Raw genomic sequence first — 20,554 nt, 5'->3', positions numbered from 1 at the left:
CACCAACCTAGGGAGGTGAAATAGTGTAGTGATGGGTACTCATGTCACCAATGACATTATGATTTTTGGATAACGTGTCACTTACGGTGCTGTTATGAGTACATCAGATAAGAAAGGTTGGTAGGATATCTAACTTTTAGATATCGAACAGGGTGCCTTATTTAAACACCACTTCAGTCAGCCTGCTTTGCTGCATCCAATGCACACTGCTTTACAACCCAGCTCCTCCTTTAACTTGTGTCTAACTTATGAGACTTTTCCACTGCATGGCACGGTACGGCTCGGCAGTTTAATACCACTTTAGAGTGGGTGTGATTATTGACATGTCATTATATTTGCGCCGCTTCTACTGCCGAGACCTCCTGAAAAACTTTTTCATTCCATATCGTCCCATCAAGCTCTTGCTGGATCCGCTCCTCGGCTATCAACAAGAGGAACATCTGTACTTCCTCAACAGACCACAAAACAGCCATTATTTTGTTGTTTTAAAAAAGGTGCGCTCGTTTGAAACTGTTGCGTTCGTCCAAAAAAAGTTGCGTTCGATCCTCACTGGCTGTGGTGTTTTAATCTAGCAGGTCTAGTGTCTCGTGTCAAGTTCAATGACATGGGTAGTGACGATTCTCTCTGGCCAATCAGTGATCAGCAGGGTTTACACGTCACATTTTGGTAACGGTTTGGCTCGCTTCGCTTCTTGGTTCTTTTGTGTTTGTGTTGCAAGTTCAGTGACGCAGGTAGTGACGATTCTCTCTGGCCAATCAGTGATCAGCAGGGTTTACACGTCACATTTTGGTAACGGTTTGGCTCGCTTCGCTTCTTCCACCTCAACCAAGGTGGTACTGAAAAAAGTACCAGGTCCTGTACATAGTGGAACCCCCCCCCCCAAAAAAAGCAAGCCGTGCCGTGCTGTGCCATACCATTCAGTGGAAAAGCGCCATTAAACAATGTCATCTGTAGTCATTGTTGCATGCTCTGTTCTCGGGGGATTTCTGTGCAGCTCTCCCAGTCTTAAATTGGGATTTTTACCCCTACAAGCCGCTACTATTTCCCTGTCGTAACTTTTCATGGAGCTCATGAAAAGGACTGGAATTTAGAACAAAGTCATACCACCAAATGTACATTCAGCAAAACATGCCAATTAAAAGTTGACTAATTAAAAGTTGAAAATCTGTCTTTAGTATTTATTTACATTATTATTATTAACTTTTGACTTAAAAGGTCCTGACTGAACTAATGTAAACTAGAAAATAATATACTGATAATATAAAAACAGTGCCAAGGTCTCTGGAAGAGGTTTGGATAAGTGATATATACGTTCTCTGTGGTCGAGTGAGCAGTCTGGTGGCGGTGACTTCTTTCATTGGTTGTGCTGGTAACAATGCAGTGGGGAAAGGAGGAGGAATCTGTTTCAACAGCCTTGAACATGAAGCACTGTGGGATGCTGATCTCCTGGAGCACCAAAGGGTCGTGAATTTTGGAATGCAGACGTGGCCCTGAAGTAGGTGCAGAAGGTCCTTAGCCTGGAACACACAGCCGAAAGTACCTTGAAGTGAAGGTTTGCTCGCCAGAGCTTAACCTTGTTGCAAATGTCTGTATGTTTTCTGCCTCTCTGGGCTAGAGACTCAGAACTTTGTCAATCCGCATTGTCTCTCTAGGATGGAGACTCAGGACGTGCTGCATCTGTTGTTGTCTCGCTGGACAAAGACTCTGAACATAGAATATCTCTTTCCTCACAGGCTGGAGGCTCAGAACGTAGTCATATCTGTTGCTGCCTCAAAAGCTGAAGACTCAGGACTTGTTATCTGTTATTGCCTCTTCCTTCATGAGCCAGAGGATCAGAACATTGGTGATTTGTTAGTGTCTCTCTAAGCAGACTCGGAACTGTGTATCTGTTAATGTCTCTTCCCTTTGACAAGCCGGAGACTCAGAACGAGGAGGAAGATCTTTTGGAAGGGTACCTTTATCCCTTTCCAATGAGGAGAAGATTGCAATTTGTCACTTCTCCATTTCCATGCTGTGATTGGCCATTTCCATCAGAGCGGGGGACACAGTGTGGCCCACCCTTCTTTCCTCCAGTGGAACTTATTTGCATAGTCCAAAAACAAAGTTAGAAAAGTGTCACTAAAGTTTTACCAGTGCATTTCTCACTTACCAAACCACAACCAGAATACCTTTGGCAATGTTATGAACGCATGAAATCCAAACATGATGGAAATAGATCGAACTGTCATGCATACATTCACGTCCATTAACAGCTAAGTTTGTTTAAGATGTTGCACTACAAATCACTGTCACTGAGAATACTTATTTCTCTGAATAAGCATAAGATGGCTGTGTTGTAGATTGCATCAGTTTTAAGGTTTGAAAGCATAGTTATGAATGTATTTGGATGGCATCCTGGAGGTCCTAAGGAATTTTTATGGTGGTCACAAGCCAAAATCTTAGGGATCAGGTGGGTGAAGGGCAGAAACTGCATTTTTAATTCATTACATTTATATAGCGCTTTTCTAGGCACTCAAAGCGCTTTACATTGTCAGGGGGTATCTCCTCATCCACCACCAAGTGTGCAGCATCCACCTGGATGATGCGACGGCAGCCATAGTGCGCCAGAACGCCCACCACACACCAGCTTATTGGTGGAGAGGAGACAGAGTGATGAAGCCAATTAGCAGATATGGGGATTGTTAGGAGGCCATGATGATCAGAGGCCAATGGGCAAATTTGGCCAGGATGCCGAGGTCACACCTCTACTCTTTTCGAAAGACATCATGGGATTTTTAATGACCACAGAGAGTCAGGACCTCGGATTTTGACCAATGAGAAGTCCTATCCTTCCCGGGCTTGGTACCAGAGATCATCTTTTTTGCCCTCTAAGAGGTGTCTGGTTGTTGTCATAGCATCTTTATCTGATGGTGTTGGACAGTTTGCTTATGTTAGTCCACCAAGATTCAATCAAAATGTAGCAAACCTTTGTCCACTGTCATGGTCAGAGAGGGGCCCCGCCATAAACTGGGCCCTGGAATGTGCTGTTCACTACAATTACATGTAATCATTTAATACCCAGTACTGACCATATGGATGGCTTTTTTGACATAGTAAACTTGCTTGGTGGCTCACCTGGTACGAGTCCTGTGAAACATGAGTCACAACACTCAACAAAAGAGCTCAAAGCCTCATACAAGCAAACTAAAATTACATAGTTGCTTCAGCAAATGTATTTTTAGCCCACATTTGCTTTTGTTACCACTGTCGGTCAGGTTTAACCTTAACCTTTTGGGATTATTGTATGACTTAATTTATGCCCTTTTTGTTGTTGTTACTTGCTGTGTGATATTAGGAACTCATCTTTTTTTACTGAAGTGATTTTAAACTATTACACAAATCCAATGTCTCTGCTTTGCCAGAGGCAAAGATTACACAATTCACTTCATATCAACAATAAGTACAAATGAAATTGTGCCAAATTAAAATTTCTTGTTTGCTAATAAATAATTTGCTGAAAGGAAATATTTAATTTCTCTGACGAATTCATTGCACTGTAAAAGATAATGCACTGTTAACCTATTTACTTCATTTTTTTCTGCTCTGTTGACATTACGCACACCCATTCTTTTTAATGTGCAATTGTTCCTTGACACGTTTTAAAATATGTTTACGGAACTTGTTATTTGAGTTCATAGGAAGAGGTCAAATTTGACATGCCAGTGAATGCCAGAGCATTGATGTTGATTTTACATTGTGGTGATTTAGAGTAGAATTTATCATAACTCATCCTAAATTTAAAATGTATTACATATTCTGTTGATGAGGACATATGAATCAGTCAGATTATATTGCAGCAGAAATTATTTCATTATGGTTTAGAAGGACTATAGTGAGATGCAATACTGTTGTAGTTTAGGTCAGCAATGGTGAAAGTCAACAAACAGTTTTTAAGTAAAAAGTACTAGGTACTAAAAGTAACAACAAATAAAACAACACATAAATCAGACAAAATGTAAATGAAGAAAAATTAAAGAGCTTGTTAATATATTATGCTGCAATGCTGAGTGTCGGCATAGGCTATGGGTTTCATTTAATCCAGAATGCATTTACTGTAAGTAGAGAGGAATGGAAAGATACACTGTTGAATGTAATTCAGTGTAATACATTTGATTATTTCTTTTGAATGATTATTCATTAAATGCAAAATTTATTGTTCAGCCACTTTATATGTGAATAATTGACTTGAGGAAAAATGAGAAAACATCTAGCTTTTGTAAGCATGCAACACTTTATTCATTAAACTAAAACCTATTTAACATATTTATTTAGATATTTATTGGGATATTTCAGACATGCAATAAAAAAAGATTTCTAAAAAAGAATTTTTCTTAAATTCTAAAATTTCTATGCATCGTTACTTTTTTCCTATACTATTTAACAATTTCCTTTTATAGTTAATCTTTCCTCTTTAAAATGCACATGAACATTCTTTTTAAACTTACATTCTGTAAGATGCCTGTCTTTCTTATAGTTTTGATACCTGGCATTGAATTATGGCTCTCAGTATCTTCTAATAGGTCAATTGCCATGGCCTCTATTATTGTTGCTGAACTGCTAATTCCTAGAATTGTTATCTTTGATTTGCACTTGATGCTGACCTTGAATTTTCTGAATAGGATGCAATTGCATGAAACACCCCAAGGTATTTAAGGTTTAATTGCTTTACATCATTGCCTGGAAAATAATGTTAAATAAGCATTATAAAACTTACCACAAGGATGTGAGGTTATGCACTTGATGAACTGAACAATAATAAATCCAAATCATAAATCTAAAACCACCATTCTAAAAACCAAACTAAATAGCCGTGTTTCATTCCACTTCCTTAAATTTAAGTTTTAAGTTTGTTACATGATTGTGTGCCAATCATAAACTTGTATTTATGCATTAGGTATGTTTTTATCCAAATTTTGATTCTTGAGATACGGCAATACTGTATTGTAAATGTTAAAGTCTTGAGGGATGTTAGAACAAAACTTCAGAGGTCATTGGCAAGTGGAGCACGAGGACATATGGCAGTTTAAAGAGTGACTTCAAATCGTAAAGTGTCCGAATAAATCATAGCCGTTTCAGGTCTTGCCAAGCTGTCAGAGCAATAACAAAACTGTAAAATAGGGGTTGCAGGGAGTTAGAACAAGGAAAAACACAAAAAAAGTGCTTGCGTTAGTGACTATTCACCAAATTTTTTTTTTCTCTTTTTAGGTATTCTGTCACTCTTGGGAAATGGCATCCTGCTCCTTGTTGCGTATCGTAAGAGATCATCTCTCAAGCCGGCAGAATTCTTCATCATAAATTTATCTATTAGTGACCTTGGGATGACAGTTACTCTCTTTCCCTTGGCGATTCCATCAGCCTTTGCTCACAAGTAGGCAGATGCCATAAGAAGTCTGTGCTAAAATATTCCCACCCCCATATCAGAGACAATGTCTAAAGCAGCTCTGATGCTCCATTTCATTGACACAGGACCAAAGCTGCAGTAGTACTGCCTAACACTGTGCCACAATGTGACAAACTTTATACAGCTGGATAATGCAGTTGAGTAGGAACACCTACTAGCAACCAAAAATACAGCAGCTTGACATTTTATCATGCTGCAGATGGTTGAGACGCAGCGTTAGACTTTGCTGTTTTCATGACAATCAGAATTAGTCTTGTTTTTTGTTCTAGTACTAGAATCAACAATGTATGGAAGCCTTTTTCAGTCTCAAGAGTAAAAATAAAACAAGTAATAATTGAGATAAAGTTTAAAATAAGAAAAGTAAGTCTCATTGGGAGATCAATTGTTGTATAAATTGACAGAAATAAGTCACAATTACAAAATATAAAGTTGCAATTAGAAAAAAAATCACATAGTGAGATATAAAATCGCAATCACAAAGATAAAGTGGCAACTGTGAAATACAACATTATATTTTGAGATATAAAATAATAATTATGAAAATCAAAGTTGCAATTAAAGTGGCAATTGTGAGAAATACAGTCACAACTGTAAGACATAAAATCACAAGAAATAAAATGGTAATCGAGATTCAAAATTATATTGTGATATAAAATTACATTTACAAGAAATAGTTGCAAATGTGATCTACAAAAAAATTAAGTAGCAAAAAATAAAGTAGCAGTTGTGAGATATACAGTCAAAACTAAGACACAATCACTTTGCATGATATAAAATTGCAATAACTAGAAATAAACGAGCAAATATGAGAAATAAAGTATCAACTGTGAGATATACAGTCACAAATGTAAGACAAAATCTTATTGTGAGACAAAATCTCAATTACATAAATAAATTTATAGTTATGAGATTTCACAATTTCAACAAAAAAAAATAATTACAAGAAAAACTCATTTCAAATGTAAAAAAGTCACGTTGTGAGATAAAAAATGTAATTATGAAAAATAGTCAAAATTATGAAAATATTAAGTTTTAATGACTAATTATTCACTTGATTTGATTATTAAATTTTTAACTGGCTTCCATAACAATGTGCATGTGATTCATTGTTTTCCATGTTATTCCTGTTTAAATGTCAAATTCAAAACTCTGTGGCAACATTTTTCAACCATTTCAGATCTGGCTTCTGTGCCACATTTGTAATGTAATGATGATTATATTGAAACCCAGAAATCATTGTTCATTGCTTTCTTTACTTGCTTCTCTCTCATTCTCTCAGGTGGCTGTTCGGAGAGCTGACATGTTTATGCTATGCTGTATGTGGCGTCCTCTTCGGCTTATGCAGCCTGACAAATCTCACCGCTCTGTCGTCCGTCTGCTGCCTCAAAGTCTGCTTCCCAAACTATGGTATTCTTCCTCGACACCTTTCACACCAAATACATTTATCTTCCTCCCTGGCCCTCATCCATATCTTAATTAGGAATCGGTTGCAGCTCCACGAATCCCTTCTGTCCTGTCGTGATGCACCCCAAAGGAAAATTCATTACCTTATAGCTTTCAGTGTCATTATTGGATATTCTAGCTTTTATCAGGCTCTAGATGCCCCTTGTTCATTTGGCTTTTGGTCAATACTCCCACGTATGGACAGGAGCAGTTGGCCTCATTAGAGTTCATTAGTTTTGTCAGTTTCAACTTTTGACTGACTGTTAAAAAGATGAAGGGGTGTGTGGGAGAGAGGAGACAATTTAGATGGAGTAGATTAACGGCATGTGGGTGAGTTTGAGAACAGAGATTTAGATGGCAAGGAGGACAGCAGGTGAACAGATGGATTCTGTAGGTGGAAGAGAAGCAAACATATTTGGGATGCAGTTAAAGCCTTATTTTAAAGGACATGTTGCCAGATAGGTTGTGAATCTTTAGCTCTGCACCTGATAGATGCCATAATTATAGAGTAATATAGTACATTATAGTTTATGTAAGCAGTGTTGGGGGCTGTTCACACAGAACACGTTTTTCCATTTCACCGTGCTACTTTTCCATTTTCCATCTAAGCTTGCACTAGACAGACATGTTTGACTGCTGCGCTCACGTCTCGCGTCTTTTTGGAGCATCTCGCACACGACACAGCGTTCTAAAAATGTGGTGTTTAAGTCCGAAAAAGTACAGCTTTTTAAAAAAATGTATCAAGACCTTGCATTTTTTCCCATTCCATTGCTCACATCACACGTTTTTCAAAGCAAAAACACATTCTGTGTGAACCGGCCCTTGAGGGTAACCAAGGAGTGCGTAAGCATTCCCATTCATCTCAATGGTAATTGCTCAGCTGACGCACCAATAAGTACGCAGCCTGCATACTACCATCTATGCTTATCTGAGGATTTCATAAGCGAAACAGTATTTTTACATTCTTTATATTTTACATTCTGGCTATGGTGTCATAAACAGCAGGGTCCATTCAATTAAATGGGTCCGTGTAAAATCCTGGTTTGTAATGTCTAATCAAATGCATGAAGATTGTAGGGTAATTGACTTGTAGAGTATAGACTTAAGCTAGAAATATGCTAGTGTAGTTTGCTGAAATTTAAAAAAAAAAAGGAGAAAAGAAAGAAATGTTTAATATCGCAATATATAGTGATTTACCATTAGATGAGAATTTTTATAGGACATTAATGGTCATATTTACATATGACAGCATATATCATAAATCTAACTTTTAGGGTTTCTAATCAGGCTTAGAACAAGGTTCCTATTAAAAGGTCTTTCAGTCAACTGAATTGCTTTGAGGTCTTGCTTGGACTCATTTGACAAGGGCAAACCCTATATGTGACCCTGGACCACAAAACCAGTCATAAGGGTCAATTTTTCAAAATTGAGATTTGTACATCATCTGAAAGCTGAATAAATAAGCTTTGCATTGGACAATATTTGGCCGGGATACAACTATTTGAAAATCTGGAATCTGAGGGTGCAAAAAAATCTAAATCACATTTAAAGTTGTCCAAATTAAGTTCTTGGCAATGCATATTACTAATCAAAAATTAAGTTTTGATATATTTACAGTAGGAAATTTACAAATATCTTCATGGAACATGATCTTTACTTAATGTCCTAATGATTTTTGGCATAAAAGAAAAAACAATAATTTTGACCCATACAATGTTTTTTTAGTTATTGCTACAAATATACTCCAGCGACTTAAGACTGGTTTTGTGGTCCAGGGTCATATATAGTGCTGCAGTGATGTACTTTTGTAGGCCAAACCGGAAGTTAGCATCACCCTGGTTCCCTTGACCAAACCTTGATTTTTCCATTGGCTTTTTGATTATTACAGAAACGTTTTGTTCATCATGATAGTTGTCACAAATGAACACAACTTTTATGAATTTTGAGGGCTAAATACAATCGGAAGAAGTAAAAAGCTAAATGTAGCTTCCAACAACTCTTTCAGTCTTTATTTTAAAAAACATTTTTGCTGAAAGTTTGAGTTTGAGTAGTTTGCAAGAGTGTGATTATACACACAACAAGGCTGTGAAAGCGGACTAGTGAGTAGATGAGTTTATCTGTTTGGTGTGATGGCATTTAAAGTACCCAACAACCCCTGTAATCCCATTTAGACACTTGTTAGAAACCGCCTTTTTCAAGACAATGGGCTATTACTGATGTATTTTACAGTGTAGAATAAAACATAAAAATATCTTGAGCTTGTGTTAACCACAGACCGCATATCGAGTCAAGTCACATTCATCTAGCGCTTTATACAATACTGATTGTGTCAAAGCAGCTTTACAGTGTTAAACAGGAAAAATGTATGCTGATTATGCAGGAGGGCTCTCCGTCATTGGTGGGGTCGGGCTGATGGTCTGCACCGTGGGGAGATGGTGGGCTGGGCTCTGGGTCAGGAGTGGATCTGGCGAGATCATCCTTGGGAGAGGCGGTGAGAGGCGATCCGTTTCTCGCCAGAATCCACTCCACAAATGTGGCGAAATCCTCTGGAGGACCATCTTCGGATGACGGCGCTCCGCTCGCGGTGTTCAAGCTTGCGTCATAGAATGAGCAGAGCACATCGTCCGGGTATCTGGTGGTGCTAGCTAACAGCCAGAACAGTCTTGTATGGTCCTCGAGAGATCTCTCCCCCTGCTCCAGCGAAAGAGGGCATCCATGAAGGGAAACACAATGGAAACAAAAACACTAAGAGAAAACAGGAAACTAAAACGGAGGTTGGACACATGGAGGGTCTTCTGTCACGATTTGCTGTGGGAGGAACGATGGAGACGCAGAGAAACGTTCAACAGTCTTAATTACTTGAATCACAGGGGTAAATCCACAACAGGAACAGGGGAAACACACAACATCCAACAAGTAATCAAACTAAACAAGAACAGGAAAAAGACCATAAAAGGAAAACACAGGAAGAACTACAGAGGCAAAACGGGTCCAAAAGTCTGACAATATTATAGGCTATGTTTTATTTATAATATATATTTTTTTATATCAAAGCATGTTTTAAACCATATATAACAGTCCATATTAGCCCATATATTTTTAAAAACATGTTATTTATCGCAGGGATTTTGAGTCCTCTTCAGGAGAGAGCAGTTAAATCGTTTGGAGGCGTTTGTATTTGCTAGTTTGAGGAACAGGCACAGTCTCTATTGTGTGACGTCTAGGTGAAAGAGTCTATATGTGCTGAGAATTAACTGACTTCTGTGACATGAGGCAGCTAGCACACGGTCGGTTTAGCCAGTTTGTCTGCTTCCTGACCTGAGCCTCAGTTAGTCAAGTACAAACTCTAAGACTATGTGCCATATTTCTAGAGAGAATAGCGGCACCACCCCTGGAGGGATGAAGACCATCTCTTTTCAACAGGTCAGGTCTGCCCCAAAAACTCGTCCAATTGTCTATGAAATTTATGTTTTTCTGCGGACACCACTTAGACATCCAGCCATTGAGTGACAACAGTCTGCTATGTATCTCGTCAACACAGTAAGCAGGGAGGGGACTTTTAAATTTGCCAAGATGTCAGGCGCTCTGGCTCCCGGTAAACATTGGACTATGGTGGCTGGTGTCTCTATTTTCACGTTCCGTGCAATACAATCGCCAATAACTAGTGCTCTTTCAACAGGTTTCTCAGTGGGTGCGTCACTGAGTGGGGAGAACCTGTTTAATGTTTTAATCAGAACAGAAGAGCCATGTTTTGTCCCGCGACTATGCCGCCTCAGTCACTCTGCAACTGGAACCGAACAATGTACGAGACTCACTAAGCTAGTCACATCCAAAGCCGTATCTAAGGCCCTCACATTCTTACTATCCTCAATTAAAGTTTGGATGCGTGTCTCTAGTTCTGAAATCTTCTCTGTCAGCCTAACTATTTCCCTGCATTTATCGCATGTGAATCCCTCGCGTGCTAAAAGAGAAGGCTGCACTATACATGTGGCAAGCAGTGCAAGTGACAATAACATGAGAAGCCTTTACTCACCAAGATTCTTGAATGATTCTGACTTACCACATTTGTTTGATGAACTTGTGAAAAACGGAGCGAGAGAGAGAGAGAGAGAAAATAAATGGTAGGCACAAATGACAAGCTAACAGACTAACAGAATGCTAATGTGCTGCACTCGAGGTTTAGATTAAAAATCAAACAATATCAAATTAGTTTGATAGATAATATCAGAAATATGGTGAGAATTAAGTTCTATTTTAGCCGTTTAAACAACAGAAAGTGATAGTAAGAGAGATTCCAACAGAAAAACAAAGCTTCACAGAGCTACAATCACAAACCACTCAGCAGCACAGCAGACAGGAACCAGAAACAAGTCAATCAAACTGAACGGAATATGACTGCATCCCTTTTGATCAGAGCCACAGCTCTGATACAGTGATGGGTTACCCTGACATTAAACCGACCCAGGTGCCAGGTGTGGGACGGAACATGGGCTTTGAGCCAAAATTGGTGAGGGCGCATGTGAAGCAGGCCTAGAGGAATCACAGAGGAGGTGGCTGCCATTAGGACGAGCGTCCTCTGGAAACTCCTGAGGGGACCCGAAGTTCCTGGCTTGAAAGATGCCGCCAGTCACTGAATAGTCAGGGACCGTTCCGGCGTAAGCCATGCCCGCATCTGGGCAGAGTCTATAACAGTCCCCAGAAAGACTGCTCACTCTCTGGGAGACAATTGACTCTTGTGCGAGTTGATTTTCAACCCGAGGCTCTCCAGATGGCTTATCAGCAGCGATCTGTGTGCGATTAGCTCCCGTTCTGATCTGGCTAAAACCAGCCAGTCGTCGAGGTAATTGAGGATGCGGATTCTGATCTGTCTCAGAGGGGAAAAAGCCGCGTCGATGCACTTCATAAAAGTGCGAGGGGCCAGAGACAGTCCAGTAGGACTGTGTACTGATAGGCCACTCCCTCGAATCTCAAGAACGGTCTGTGGCGGGGGGTTATGTGGATGTGAAAGTATGCATCTTTCAGATCCACTGTCAGAAACCAGTCCTCGGGACAAACCTGCGCGAGGATCTGTTTCAAAGTTAACATCCTGAATGGCCGTCTGATAAGAGAGCTATTCAGAAGTCTGAGATCTAGAATAAATCTGTGCCCGCTGTCCTTCTTCGGCACAAGGAAGTAGCGGCTGAAAAGCCTGACTTGCTGTTTGCTAGAGGTACTGCTTCCACGGCACCTTTTGAAAGCAATGTTTGTACTTCAGACCGAAGAACATGAGCTTCGTTGTTCTGTACCAAAGTGTGAATAATACCTCTGAAACGAGGTGGCCTGCGAGCGAACTGGAGCGAGTAACCTCGTTTTATCGTATTTAGAACCCAACTTGAAACACCGGGAATGGCTGCCCAAGCCTTGAACCGGGTGGCAAGAGGTTCTAATTTTACGAATGGAAGTTTGCCGTACAAGGGCGGGGAACTTGTATTTATGAGAGTGAGGAGAGGAGAAATGATCTTTTGTATATCTCTGCTGTCAGCGGTAGTTTGCTTGGGCATGCACTGAACTTGAAGGACGTGCCCAGCTTGAATAATACTTCCATCACTCAGTGTTGAACGGAGGGATGGAGAGCGAGCGCAAGCTTTCTTAGAGGGGATCCCAGCCTCAGCGAGAACTGATTCTTCCTTTTCCTCTCAAAAGTGCTTCGCTAGGTTAATGCTCTCTCAGTGAGAGCAGTCAGCCCCCGTGAGCGCAGCCTTGGCGTGGCCCAGTCTATGCTGCGTTCATCTTTAGATATGCCTAAAAGGATAAAACCGCTCGATGCAGACGAGGGGTGCTAATCCTCACGCGTAAAACACACTGCCGGATCAGTGTGTTGTAGGAAGAGTGAAGCACGCGGGACCTATGCCGGAGTGAAATCACTCCAGACCTATTTCTCAGCCCCGCGACTTCACAGTTTCATCCTCCAAGGCAACTGGGAGGGGAGAACGTGAGCATGGGAGGGACGGGGCCGCCTTCATTGAAAAAGGCGAACCGCGAGCGAAGCAGAGCGAGATATACATTCTCATCGTGAGAGCGATCTGTCTCAGTAAGCGCAGCCCCAGCGTGGGCGTGGCCCAGGCGAGCGGCACACTCAAAACTGAAGCTGTCAGCGATATAGAATCATTGGTGACAGCATTCTCATTTGATCCGTCAAAAAAGATCGAACCGCTCGAAGCAGACGAGGGCTGCTAATCTTTACATGTAAAACACACCAGCAGGTCAAAGAGCTGCGTGGAGAGTGAAGCACGCGGGATCTGTGCCGGCGTGAATCACTCAATCCTGGTCGCTCAACACCGTGAGTTTCCGAGGCAGCTGAGAGGGAGAAACGGGAGGGGAGGGGTCGCCTTCATTGAAGAAAGCGATCCGCGAGTGAAGCTGGGACAGACTCATGCTTTCGCAGTGAAAGCAGCCTGTCTCAGCGAGCACAGCCTCAGTGGCGCACACACAAATGAAGTTGTCAGCAATAGAGAATCATTGGTGATAGCATTTTACTCCAACCTGCCTAGAAGGATAGAGTCACTCGATGTAATGAGGGGCGCTGATCCTTACGTGTAAAGTACACCGGCGGATCAAAGTGGTGGGGGAGAGTGAACACGCGGGCTCTATGCCGGCATGCGATCACACAACCTGGTTGCTCAGCTCCGCGTCTCACCATTTCTTTCTCCGAGCTCGCTGAGAGAGGAGAAACGAGGACGGGGCTGCCTTCATTGAAGGTGATTCGCGACTGGAGAAGAGCAAGACTCATGCTCTCAGTGAGCACATTCCGTCTCAGTGAGTGCGCAGTCTCTGCATGGGCGCTGCCCAGATGGGCGACGCACTCACTGCGTCCTTCCGGGAAGCCCTGCACGTGCCCCACTCGCAGCGCGACATTTTGAACAACATCGCTAGGAAATTTTCTCAGAAATTTGCTGTCTTAGTGCGCCGGATAGCCACAGGGGAAGGCTTCTTCCTCTGCTGGGGCTCTTCGACGGCGGCAAGCTGCAGGCTAAGCTTCTTCCTTCTTCTTCGGCTTCGTAGTCCAGCGTCAGCAAAGAGATGATCCTCGTCGCTGAAGGAGAATATTCTGATGAAATGACGCTCTGAGCCGACTTATATAGAGGTCGGCTCCACCCATTCTGGCGGGCTAGAGCGCCATTGGTTTGTGCAGCTACACAAACATGAACAAATCAGGCTTCAGTATCAGTGTAAACAGGAGTTTCCCCATACACAACGTGAGAGAAAGTTCGAAAGGGAACTCGCTTATGAGTTTTGGTCTAAAAAAATGTCACGCCCACAGCATCCTATTGTTCATGACTTCAATGTTCTATGGCCTCCCTTCAAAAAAAATTGTTCATGTACTTCTGACAAATTGCAAGAATAAAGGAATAAGGATTATTGATGTTTGATCGATAACTCATCTGCACAGCATAGATTTCTTGGTACAGAATCTTTCCCTCGTAAGCACATGGGAGATTAATGGATTGGGGCAACATGAAGTGGTGTGCTTCTAAATGGAAAAAGTTTTGTGTTTTCAAAATGTGTTTTTCAGTTTTCATTTTATGTTTCTAATCAGTAGTTCGTATGTAATATTCTCCAGCACAGTATAAAACATTTAAGAGTGATCAGTACTTTGTGCTAAATAAATACTTCTATGATTTGCTTTCCTTTAACAGGTAACAAATTCTCCTACTCCCATGCCTGTCTGATGATAGTGGGGGTGTGGTGCTATGCCATGGTGTTTGCTGTGGGTCCCTTGGCAAATTGGGGTCACTATGGCCCTGAACCCTATGGGACAGCATGCTGCATAGACTGGTAAGTGCCTGGGAGGATGTTAATGGACGCACTGAAAGATTCTCAGGAAAACAGACAAAGCCAAAAAGTCAGCCTAAAGGTGATGTGTGTAATTTATATGCCATTAGCGGCACTGCAGCTCACTGTCAGAATACTAGGGTTTTCTGTGTAATTGTCTGGGCATTGCAGTTGTTCAGCTGTTCTAAGTGTTTGTGTGTGTGTGTGTGTGTGTGTGTGTGTGTGTGTACCTGGTATTTATCACGTTATGGGGACCAAATGTCCCCACAAGGATAGTAATACTAGTAAATTTTGACCTTTTGGGGACATTTTTGAGGTCCCCAAGAGGAAACAAGCTTATAAATCATACAGAATTAGTTTTTTTGAGAAAGTAAAAATGCACAAAGTTTCCTGTAAGGGGTAGGTTTAGGGGTAGGGTTGGTGTAGGGCAATAGCACATACAGTTTGAACAGTATAAAAACCATTACGTCTATGGAATGTCCCCATAAAACATGGAAACACAACATGTGTGTGTGTGTGTGTGTGTGTGTGTGTGTGTGTGTTTTCTGGTGTTCTGAGTGTCCCTATTCCTGTCTAGAGACTGATATTCTGGTCTTTAGATATGGCTCGGGTCTCTCCATATGTACAAGTATATTGGAATTTGTTTTATCATCTGCCAAGGAAAAATAGTAAATGTGATCACTTTGGTAGTTTTGTAGTGCCACAGAGCTACATTGTACTTTGCACTCTTTGGAAAGTCAGCCTACAAATGGTTTATTTATAGCTGCAAAATGAACTGGGATAGGAGAAAGTATTTTATCATCAAAAATGACACATTTCTTAAAGTAATCGAATGCACTGCATGTTCTATTGAGATCACATGGAGCGCACTCTAACAAAATTACTCCACTCTTTTTATGGTTTTATTTTTGAATATCGCTGCCTTTGAACCCACAATTGCTGGCTTGTCTCAGTGCCTTTTCCATTCGGCCACTGGGGTGGGGTTTATGTGCCCCCAATAATTCTCGGTCCTGGACAGGTGGTTCAGTGACATTTGAATGGTATTTGAAACAAACATAGTGATCTAGATCAAAGTGTACTTCAACAGCTCCTCAGAACATTCATGCAGCATTGCTATAGTTTAAGGACTAAGAGATTTTGTGTTTTACATCTGGACTGTGGAATAGACCCATATCCATAAGTGGTTTAATCATGAAATCAGTGGGTTTTTGGTTAGACAGGGAGAAATATAAAACATTCTGAGAAATGGATCCCATAGACTGAAGTCGATAAACAATAAACTAGATTGGTACTGTATTCCAATAGTGTTAGGACTAAGAGGCTTTGTGTTTTACACCTGGACCAAGGAATTCATACTGTAGCAAAGAATGGTTTTGATCCATCAACCTCTGAGTTATGGGACCTCGCCTTAGGAGAAATCCTATACCCAGGTATTTTCAAAACAACTTGACTTTTGGCCTGTATTAAGAGCTGCTTTTTATATGTAAGGTTTGGCTAAACAATGGCCAGTTTATGATAGGACTGTGGCAGCCTTGCTTTGAGTAAAAACTAAGTATCTACTGTATATAAGTAAAAAAGTCCTAGTAGTGGATGGTTTTGATTCATCAACCTCTTGGTTAGGCTCTTTAAACATTTTGCTTAAATCCACCCTGGATGGACCTTAAACTCACAAACTTAGGTGGCCCTGAGATACCACCAATTTGGGCATATGAACAAAGGCATATCAGGGTCACTATATTGGGGGGGAAAACGGTTGGGACGATTCAGACAATCAGCAATCAGTGATTTTAGCCCAGGGAAATAAACTGTACAGAGGTCCCAGAAACTCTAGCAGTGCTCCTGATTACCATCACCACTGATATGTCCTGTCCTCTTTTCATCTTTTAGGTATGCACCAAGCCAGGATACTCTGTCCATGTCCTATATTATCTGCCTCTTCCTCTTCTGCTATGCCTTGCCTCTCGCCATCATCCTCCTCTCCTACATTCTGATCCTCATCACTGTAAGAGGGTCACGGCAGGCAGTACAGCAACATGTGTCGCCACAGACCAAGACAACAAATGTACATATCCTCATTGTGAAGGTGAGAGTGCAAAACCTCAGTGCTTAAGGACTGGGTGCAATGACATGCAGAGTCATTTAAAAGAGATGTTGTCAGACTGGGCTCCAGGAAACACAAGAAGGACGCAAGTGGGTGCTAGGGGGCCATGAAAAAATTAGAAATAAAATAATAATAATAATAATAATAATAATAGTAATAATAGTCTCAAAAATGTGGGATGAAACAGCCCCTATTTCAGATTTTTAGAAAGTAGCTGTCTGAGATGACAAATGGCAACATGGTTTATGTAACATTAGCAATGGATTATTAGCTGTTTGATAACGTTTTCAAGTCAAAGAATAATTATATTAATTACTGTTACCTGTATGTGCCCAACATTGGAGAGAGTGATACATAAAATGCATTACCATTCTGATACTGTACATGGACTTGTAGACAACCCTGTGTAATTTGTTTTTCCTCTTAATTCTCTCGTAAGAATGTAGAGTTTTTTCCATGCCATTTTAGGGAAGAAGGCATTATTTTCACGTCACTTTTGATCAGTGTTGGAGGTAACTCATTACAAGTAACGCGAGTTACGTAATCAGATTACTTTTGTCAAGTAACTAGTAAAGTAACGCATTACTTTTTTAATTTACAAGAAAATATCTGAGTTACTTTTTCAAAAAAGTAATGCCAGTTACTTTGTTTTCCCATTTATTGACTGACAAGTCTCCTGTCCCCATATTAGGAGAATTCGGAAGTGCAGAGGAATTGTGTGCGCTGTGTGAACATAATGTTACTGTAGTTCTAGACTAAATGTGAATGTGCATTAATTCATCCCACTTACAAAAAACAGATTTAGTATTAATCAAAATGAATTAAAACAGTGAAATGCAAACTCAGAATATGATGCAAACCTGCAATAATTAAATATGTTAAATAACACAAATGTATCTAATCCCATTTTATTAACTGATGTCTTTGCTGCTGACCTTTGATGATCCAGTTCAACCATACTAATAAGCAAAAATGACTTTAGATAAACTAACAATTGTGCTTCGTTTTTTTATTGCTGAAGAGAGTTTCTTCTCCTGCGTTCTACTGTACAGACGTGAATTAACTTTTGCTTCAGCCTGAGGTTTATTCATTACACTTTCTGGTGTGAAAGGGCTTTTATATTTGCTATAAATAGAACTTCTTATATTAAAAACAATCAAGCCCTGCTCATATTTAAAAAGTAATGCGAAAGTAACGCAAAAGTAATATAACGCATTACTTTCCATAAAAAGTAACTAAGTAACGTAATTAGTTTATTTTTTAGGGAGTAATGCAATATTGTAATGCATTACTTTTAAAAGTAACTTTCCCCAACACTGCTTTTGATTGTTTGAGTTTTAAGGGATAAAATTAATGACTGCAGAGGGACTTAATTTCTACTGTTGAAAAGTACTGTTTCCACTGCAAATGAAGAATGACCCATTTACTACTTTTCTCCAGAAAGTGTGAAAATGTTCTCATGAGTTTTTTCTGTTTCTCTCATAGCTCTCAGTGGCGGTGTGCATTGGTTTTCTGACCGCCTGGAGCCCTTACGCTGTTGTGGCAATGTGGGCTGCATTTGTGGAACCCAGTACAGTTCCCCCTATAGCCTTTGCATTCGCAGCTATCTTTGCCAAATCCTCCACTACCTACAACCCTGTGGTGTACCTGGTATTCAAGCCTAACTTTCGTAAATCTCTGAGCAAGGACACCGCTCAGATTCGCAAACGAATATGTTCCAGCCCGTGCAAAGGAAGCCCTGTGCCTGGTGAGAAGGATCTTCAACGGCAAACATCTCTACGCTGCAACAAGGATGCTAGCAACTCCACTCGACTCTCCAACGGCCTGGTGGACAGCCATGGGGCTTGTCTTCATTGCACAGAGGCGGGCCCTCATTGTCAACAGACCCCACCTCAAAGGACTGCCCGTGTGCTGATCAGTACATCCTACAGCGAGGTGACTGTGAGACAGCTGCCAGAGAAGATGCAAAACAATTGACCCTGCACTAAGTCCCACCTTAAAAAGGTTACTGACCAATCCTACCGTAGCAACTGTTGCTGTCCGCAGTTTTATCAGACTAGCTTGTGCTGTTTTACTGAAAGTATGTTAAAAAAAAAAGACATTTGTGATTCATTCACTGTGAAAAATAACAAAAGCAGCTGCAAAGCATTTTGGAGTTTTCTCAGCTTCAGTAGTTAGTTGTACCTAATTAAAACTAGAACTAGTTAATTGTACCTAAATAGAAAAATTTTTGAAAGGTATGATGGTTGCTCATTACTACTTAGTTAAATCAACCTTCCTTTGGACACAACATTAAGAATTGTTTTAACTAAATATTTTGTTGAATAAACTATCAGTCTAACTTTAAATTATAATAACATGCATTTTCTAAATGCATGTTATTGATGTTACTGTGAAGAATGTATCCATGCATATGGACCTCATAATTTTTTAATTAAAAGGTCTCAGTTAATGAAAATGCCTCAATCTTCTGGTGAAACAACAGACTATGCTAGACTTTACCAATCATTTTGTTCACTTAAACCCTGACCCTTTGCTTCAATCGAATGCTTACATTTATATCTGCCTCCATCTAAACAACAACAGATGGACAGAATACTCAAATGTATGTCACAATACAGAACAAAAAAGATCTATCATTACATCCATAACATTGTGAGTTTAGGAAAAACATTTTCACAACTGTCTAGCCCTGAAAGTTAATAAACGTAAAATTACGTAGCAGTTGTTAATATGGATATATTCAAAGAACTGGACAAACCTAAGCAAAATGAACATTAATCGCAATAATGGTGACCTAAAATTTAAAACATTCGAAAACACTACATATATTGTCAACATTTAAATCTAAATAACAATTAATGTACACATCTTTGTAATTCCCCATGTTTTGATCAAACATGGACATTTAAATGATCCAAGTGCAAGGGATTATGGATATTCCTCTAGCCACAATGTTATTTTAAAAGGCATACTCAGTAATGCAGCTATGTGAGGTTCAAATTGTAACACTAACCCTTAATTTACACTTTAGAATTGTGTGCATAATAACCTAAAGGAAAATATTAAATACATTCCATATGATATATGAAAATAATAATACTCAAATCAAGTCAAGCTGTGATTAAGTCATTAGTGGCAATTATAAACATGGTGGAATGAGTGATCAAACTTGGCATTATTATTTATCAGTATTTAAAATGACCTAAAAGCTAACTTTTACTTTTTTTTAATGTCAACTTTTAATATTAGATTACATAGAGTGTGTCTAGCAAAGTGGAAGTTTTGAAAACATGGAACATTCTATTAGGCTTGTCTGAACCAAGGCGTCGGTGTAGGGCTGGTCGGTTAACATGTGTACATTTGCCCCTGCTGGTAGATTTTGCAACTACATAATCTGGTCCAAAAAAAAAAAATTAAAAAAATTATATATATATATAAAATTGATATTGTAGTGGTTAAAGTGCCCCTATTATGCCTTTTCGAATATTACCTTTCATGCAGTGTGTCATGTAGCTGTATGTGAACATAAACTATCTGCAAAGCTGTGAAGCCGACAGTGCCCGATAAATAAAGTTATTGTATATCAAAAAAAAAGAGTCGGCTCGCAATCGCCTAAACGAGTCGTCAGGAATTCGAATCTTATTCTGTTACGGCTCTACGTCACAAAGTAACACATTTGCATAATGTCCGCCCACGTTCGACGTCGCCAACTTGCCCGCCCACAAACAGTAAAATTTCCATGTGGTTAACATCAT

At 40.1% G+C, this 20,554-nt stretch overlaps 1 protein-coding gene across 1 annotated transcript; it reads left to right on the top strand.

Annotated features, from left to right (window-relative positions):
* Positions 1-1,375: 1,375 nt before the first annotated feature.
* LOC107678369 (opsin-5-like) lies at positions 1,376-18,874 on the top strand. Its single transcript, XM_016473606.1, has 7 exons — positions 1,376-1,464; positions 1,734-1,850; positions 5,210-5,407; positions 6,720-6,847; positions 14,560-14,698; positions 16,583-16,778; positions 18,282-18,874. Exons 1-7 carry the CDS (start codon positions 1,376-1,378, stop codon positions 18,771-18,773), a joined length of 1,359 nt encoding a protein of 452 aa, XP_016329092.1. The 3' UTR covers positions 18,774-18,874.
* The last annotated feature ends 1,680 nt before the right edge of the window (positions 18,875-20,554 follow it).

The sequence above is a fragment of the Sinocyclocheilus anshuiensis genome, unplaced genomic scaffold (assembly GCF_001515605.1).
Source record: "Sinocyclocheilus anshuiensis isolate Anshui unplaced genomic scaffold, SAMN03320099.WGS_v1.1 scaffold112, whole genome shotgun sequence".
NCBI classification, from domain to species: Eukaryota; Metazoa; Chordata; class Actinopteri; order Cypriniformes; family Cyprinidae; genus Sinocyclocheilus; species Sinocyclocheilus anshuiensis.
This window is presented reverse-complemented; position numbering and strand designations above follow the sequence as displayed.

What these genes read in the sequence shown, in the direction of transcription:
- LOC107678369 (XM_016473606.1), top strand. Translation starts at nt 1,376, where the DNA reads ATGCAGTGGGGAAAGGAGGAGGAATCTGTTTCAACAGCCTTGAACATG. An exon ending in ACAGCATGCTGCATAGACTG is followed by an intron (nt 14,699 to 16,582) that starts GTAAGTGCCTGG and finishes TTCATCTTTTAG; the next exon opens with GTATGCACCAAGCCAGGATA. An exon ending in TACATATCCTCATTGTGAAG is followed by an intron (nt 16,779 to 18,281) that starts GTGAGAGTGCAA and finishes TTTCTCTCATAG; the next exon opens with CTCTCAGTGGCGGTGTGCAT.